This window comes from Hylobates moloch, unplaced genomic scaffold, assembly GCF_009828535.3.
Source record: "Hylobates moloch isolate HMO894 unplaced genomic scaffold, HMol_V3 SCAFFOLD_23, whole genome shotgun sequence".
NCBI lineage: Eukaryota > Metazoa > Chordata > Mammalia > Primates > Hylobatidae > Hylobates > Hylobates moloch.
The window spans coordinates 18,721,603-18,728,167 of record NW_026652298.1 but is presented as its reverse complement, the minus strand read 5'-3'; the positions used below and the strand labels follow the sequence as shown (position 1 = coordinate 18,728,167).

General features: G+C 44.3%; 1 protein-coding gene across 4 annotated transcripts in view; it reads right to left on the bottom strand.

Annotated features, from left to right (window-relative positions):
• The window catches only part of SLC30A5 (solute carrier family 30 member 5), a 38,609-nt gene extending 32,255 nt beyond the window's left edge, over positions 1-6,354 (bottom strand). The window contains exons 1-2 of one of the 4 annotated variants that reach the window (XM_032144802.2): positions 5,993-6,354; positions 559-681 (exon numbers count right to left, since the gene is read on the bottom strand). In XM_032144802.2, coding sequence (XP_032000693.1) covers positions 559-681; positions 5,993-6,075 — 206 coding nt within the window. In that variant the 5' untranslated portion in view covers positions 6,076-6,354. The remainder of the gene's footprint in view (positions 1-558; positions 682-5,992) is intronic. The other 3 variants (XM_032144801.2, XM_032144803.2, XM_058434025.1) reach the window with 3 other exon arrangements.
• Between the last annotated feature and the right edge of the window lie 211 nt (positions 6,355-6,565).

The following is a 6,565-nucleotide window of genomic DNA, read 5'->3' as shown; positions in this document are numbered from 1 at the left end:
AACATGGTGAAACTCTGTCTCTATTAAACATACAAAAATTAGCTGGGCATGGTGGTGAGTGCCTGTAGTCCCAGCTACTCGGGAGGCTGATGCAGGAGAATCGCTTGAACCCAGGAGGCAGCGATCTTGCAGTGAGCTAAGATCACGCCACTGCACTCCAGCCTGGCAACAGAGTGAGACTGTGTCTCAAAAAAGAAAAAACAAAAAAAAGCTTTTCTTAAAAGTAGAATAATTTAATGTTCATACTGTATGAGGACTCTGTACTAAGAAAGGATTATGCAGTGAATAATAAATAAATAATAAAAAATAGCCCAAAAAATAAATTTGCAAAAATCTCATCAAAGTCTGTGTTTATGCAAGTGATTAGAGCACAACAATCCCTTTTCTTTTCAGTCTCTTTGTACCTCTAAAGTATACTCCCAGTTAAAAAAATTTATCAAATACTTGTCAGGAGGAACAAACAAAATATTGTATGTAAAGTTTCTTAAAGATAACTCTGTTAAAACAGGATTTTCAAAGAAATAAAAAATATCAAGAAAAAAACCCCCACACACTCACCCAAGTTTTAATATAAAAATGAACTGAACAATGTGAACAGCTTTTAGGAGATCATATGATTCGAAAAGTCCCACAGCCTTCAAAAATTTAGTGAAACATAGTAACACAATATATTTTGTTAATCTGAAAAATAAAAGCAGAAACAATTTTTAGTATCACTGAAATTACAAGCAACTCATCAATCTGGTTTTTTAAACAAGAGGTCATTACAGAAACCATAGAAATATACATAAACACAAATTGAAACAAAACAAAGTCCCCAAACAACTCACCATCCACGTGATAACTACTGTTGACTTTTTTTTTTTTTTTTTAAATTATAGAGATGCGGTCTCAATGTGTTGCCCAGGCTGGTCTCGAACTCCTTCGGTCAAGCGATCCTCCAGCCTTGGTCTCCCAAAGTGCTAGGATTACAGGTGTAAGCCACCGCGCCCTACTGTTACCATTTTGAGGCCAGGTGCAGTAGCTTGAGACCAGCCTCGGCAACATGGCAAAAGCCTATCTCTACAAAAAACACAAAGAATTAGCCAGGCATTATGGTGTGTGGCAGCAGTCTCAGCCACTCGGGAGGCTAAGGTGGGAGGATCACCTGAACCTGGAAGTTTGAGGTTGCAGTGAGCTGTGTTCGTGTCACTGCACTCCAGCCTGGGCGACAGAGTGAGACCCTGTCTCAAAATACAAACAAACAGGCTGGGCGCTCCTGCCTGTAATCCCAGCACTTTGGGAGGCTGAAGTGGGTGGATCACCTGAAGTCTGGAACTCAAGACCAGCCTGGCCAACATGGCGAAAACTCACCTCTACTAAAATACAAAAATTAGCTGGGCATGGTGGCGGATGCCTGTAATTCCAGCCACCTGGGAGGCTGAGGCAAGAGAATTGCTTGAATCTGGGAGGCAGAGGTTGCAGTGAGTCGAAATTGCACCACTGCACTTCAGCCTAGGTAACAGAGTGAGACTCCATCTCAAAACCAACCAACCAACCACAACATTTTGGTATACATACTTCTGGTTTCTTTTCAATGTATATGAACGATTATGTATAGATATAGTCTACTTTAACAAAAAATGCCCAACGAAAAATGAAAATTTTGTTGAGTTGCTGGACTATTTTGTTATCTGCTTTCTAACTTAATAACTCCTCCAAACAAATAAGGAGAACAAAATAAAAACTAAATTCTGTTATGAAGTTAAAAGACCACAATATAGGAAGAAACGGAAGAATGGTAAATGCCTTTGGTTTGCGCCTCCTCGGCCTTGTTAAGTGACTGCAGTGAGAGTTGTGGTTGAAAGGTCAATTGACTGGACCTAGAGTCCTAAAAAGGCTCAGGAATTGGAAACACCTCAGGAGGGGAATGAGAAGCTGAAAAGACGAGGATCTCTAGGAAGTCTTCCAAGTAATCAGATCCCCAGGTTCCTACCCAGCAGGCAGGCAACTATCTCTCCTCAACCACTATACGAGTCACGAGTCTTAGCCTCTGGCGAGGTCACTTAAATTTCCTGAAGTAGACAACTCTGCTGGCTTTAAGAGAATGTCCATGTTTTTAGGAAAAGCAAGTATTTAAGGATAAAGAACCATGAAGTATGTAACTTACTCTCAAATAGTCCAGGGGAAAAAAATACCTGTGTGTGTGCATTCAGAGAGAGAGAGAGAATAATATATTACACAGGATGATACATTAACAATTACGGAGTCCAGGTAAAGCATATACTACTCTGGTGACTTTTACATAAACAGGAAATTATTTTTAAATGAGTAGTTTAAAAGTGTTATTTATTCAAGAGTGTATTGTCTCAGGTAGGGAAATGTGGTAAACAATGCTTTGCTATTTTATTTGTACTATTTACTTAGCAGAGTTACCCTTCTATTGTAGTTTATTGCAGAATCAATCAAATTCAACTCAAGACTGGTTGAATTTTGATGGATTCCAGGTTGCAAGAGTTTTACTTTATACAGACCAAAAATCAAATACTAGTTATAATCCGCAACAAAAACTAGTTGACAAGTCCTTTAATTGTGGGTATTTTTATGCCTAAATTCACAAATACGGATTATTTTAAACAATGGTTTATTTTGGTTTAAGTCCTCTTTGTGGGTAAGGGCAGAGGGTCACAGTTAACATTTGTTGAGCACCTGCTATGTTCCAAGTGCTTTGAATACATCATTTCACTTAATTCTTACAACAGTCCTACAAACTAAGAAGTGGTATCCTTGTTTCACAAAACTGAGTCGTAGAAAAGTAATTTGCCCAAGGTCACACAACTAATAAATGAGCTGGTAGTCCGAGTTGTTTAAAACCCCATGTATAGTGCCTTCTACATAGTAGATACTTGAGTATTTATTGAATGAATTGAACTTGAATTACATACTGATTTTTATTTTTTAGCCAGAGAACTGTTGAGCTACTGCAGTAGGCAAAGCCCAAGAGGCAGGTTTGAACCTAAATCCAGATTTCAGTAATTCCAGGTTTAGAGAACCAGGGAATTTTCTTTGATTGAACCTCCAGGTTCAAGCAATTCTCCTGCCTCAGCCTCCTGAGTAGCTGGGATTACAGGTGCCTACCACCATGTCAGGCTAATTTTTGTATTTTTAGTAGACGGGTTTTTGCCATGTTGGTTGGCCAGGCTGGTCTCATACTTCTGACCTCAGGTGATCCACCCACCTTGGCCTCCCAAAGTGCTAGGATTACAGGCATGAGCCACCGCGCCTGGCGAGAACCAGGGAATTTTCTAAACCTTCACAGAAAAGTCCAGTGATAACCTTTGACAAGACTAGTTAATGGGAAATAATGGTTTATAAATTGGGGGGTAGGGGGGGATGGACCAGGCATGGTGGCTCATGCCTGGGAAGCCTAGGCAGAATGATTACTTGAGTCCAGGAGTTCAAGACCAACCTGGGCAATATAGTGAAACCCCGTCTCTCCAAAAAGTTTTTAAAAATTAGCCTCCCTTTCCTCTCCTCTCCCGTCTCCACTTCCTGATAAATTGACGCCATTGTTTTTCCTTCATAACATGAACTAGGAATGTCTGCTTATCAATATAGGTTACTTAGCCTGGTTTTTCATCTTTAGCCCAACAGTTCATTAATTGGAACTTTAAAAATCAAAGAATCCAGGCCAGGCAGGGTAGCTCACGCCTGTAATCCCAGCACTTTGGGAGGCTGAGGTGGGACGACTGCTTGAGCCCAGGAGTTCGAGATCAACCTGGGCAACATAGCAAGACCTCATCTCTACTAAAAATTAAAGAATGAACTGGGCAAGAGTTCATTCTTTATTCAACTCAACCAGTCCTGAGTTGAATTTGATTCTGCAATGAACTACAATTGAAGGGCAACTCTGCTAAGTAAATAGTACAAATAAAATAGCAAAGGATTGTTTACCACATTTCCCTACCTGAGACAATACACTCTTTACACTCTTGAATACATAACACTTTTAAACTACTCATCTAAAAATAATTTCCAGTTTACGAAAAAGTTACAAGAGTAGTATATCCTTTACCTGGACTCCGTAATTGTTAATGTATCATCCCATGTGACTTATTATTCTCTCTCTGAATGCACACACAGAGGTATTTTTTTTCCCCTGGACTATTTGAGAGTAAGTTACATACTTCATGCTTCTTTATCCTTAAATACTTGTTTTTCCCAAGAACATGGACATTCTCTTACAAAACCAGCAGAGCTGTCTACTTCAGGAAATTTAAGCGATATGCTTTTTTTTTGAGACGGAGTCTCGCTGTGTCACCCAGGCTGGAGTGCAGTGGTGCGATCTCGGCTCACTGCAACCTCTGCCTCCTGGGTTCAAGCCATTCTCCTGCCTCAGCTTCCTGAGTGGCTGGGATTACAGGCGCATACCACGTCCAACTAATTTTTTTTTTTTGGTATTTTTAGTAGAGATGGGGTTTCACCATGTTGGCCAGGCTGGTCTTGAACCCCTGACCTCAGGTGATCCACCTGCCTCGGCCTCCCAAAGTGTTGGGATTACAGGCGTGAGCCACTGCGACCGGCCTGATATGATACTTTTATCTAAGCTACTGTCCATAGTCCAATTTTGTCAACTGACCCAGTAACATCCTTTAAAGCACTTTTCCCCTACTACCAAATCAGACCAGAATTTTGCCTACTGCATTTAGTTGTCATGTCTCAAGAATTAACATCTGATATGCTGTTATTTACAAAATGAGATGCTCAAAATAGATTAAAAAATTAAATTTATGCTACAAAAATGCAGTTGGTTTAAGTTCTGTCCTATGTGGTGTTCTTCCCTTTTCATAAAAAATGCTTATGTTGGGCAGGCGCGGTGGCTCATGCCTGTAATCCCAGCACTTTGGGAGGCCGAGGCAGGCGGATCACTTGAGGTCGGGAGCTCGAGACCAGCCACACCAACATGGAGAAACCTCGTCTCTACTGAAAATACAAAACATTAGCCAGGCGTGGTGGCGTATGTCTGTAATCCCAGCTCCTCGGGAGGCTGAGGCAGGAGAATCTTTTGAACCTGGGAGGCGGAGATTGTCGTGAGCCGAGATCGCGCCATTGCACTCCAGCCTGGGCAACAAGAGCGAAACTCCGTCTCAAAAAAAAAAAAAAAAAAAAAAAAAAAAAAAAGTTACGTTATAATGCTATTACTACAGTTCTAAAGAATTTATCACATTTATCACTTTCTTTAAATATCAAAGAAAGTATTTATTCCAGAATGGGAAGAACTCGTTAAAAATGGAGGCAATGAACACCAGTTCCAGCCAAATTGCAGGGCTATATTTTGTGCATTTTCGACACTATCTCAGAACTTAGGAAGTACACACTAGAAAGTGGTCGCTGCACCTGTTGGTCCCTTACTTTTCGGGTTGGTGGGAGAATTGGAGAGAGGAAGTGGGAATTTTCACTTTTTACTCGATGAATTGCTGTGCTGTTTAGATTTTTTTTGACGAGGACCCATTTCTTATTTAAGAACAAAATATAAAAAGAATATGGGGCTGGACCCTCGATGTGCTCAGTTAATCTGAGCATCCAAGTTCACGTATGTACTTTGGTTTCGTGGCCTGAAGAGAGATGATGGTGACACCTTCCCCCAATTTATGCGGGGAAACGTCAGAAAGGTTAAGTAGTCACCAGATTTGGGAGAAACACCCAAGAGAAAGGCTTCTCACAGATCAGAAAAACCCGTCCCGTGAACTGGCGGGCAGTTCTAAGACTGACAGTCTGCCTTGTAACCCAGAAATTCAAGCAGAAGCTTTCTGGCTTTAGCGCCTTCATTCTGCAGCGGGCACCCGAAGAGCCCGGGGAGCCCGGAGGCAGCCTGCGCGCAGGGAGGGAGGCAGAGGGAGAGGGCGCGCCGACCCCGGGACGTCCCGGGCTGTCAGCGGGGACCGGAGGGAGGCCGGGGAAGGTGTATCCTGAGCAGCCCGGCCGGTCGCTGCCTTCCGGATCGGTCCCTTACCGAGCGCTGGGTACGTCCACCGGCCCGAGGCCGCCGCCGCCGCCGGGGCCGGCAAGCACGTCCCCGCCGTATTTCTCCTCCATCCCGGGGCTCACGAGCCGCCGCCGCTGCCCCTGCCGCGGGGTCTCCTCATGTCTCGCCGCTGCCGCGGAACAGCGGGCGCAGGCGCGTCACTCCCCCATGGCAGAGGCCCCGTCGGGTTCCTGCAGGCCGAGCCGCCGCTGCCGCTGTCGCCGGCTCCCGCTCACTATCTCTCGCGCGTCGGGACTAGGCCGCGAGCAGTTCCGGCGGCGCCAAGTTCCCAAGAGGCAGCGGCGCTAGGGACGTTGCCAAGCCACGTCATCAGGCCCAGCAACACTCACTCCCGGGGGAGTACCCAGCCTTGCGTCTGCGCAAGCAGAACACTCGCTTTTCCTCTCCCCTTAGGCTCCTCCCGCCACGTTGTGACGCATTGAAGCCCGCCTCCTATCAGCCTCTCTGGTTGGCGCTCCCGGTGCACTTACCTGTCCCTGCAGTGCCACCTATGGGCCATCAGAAGTACAGCGGATTCCTGCAGCGCAGAGGGAGAGAGCG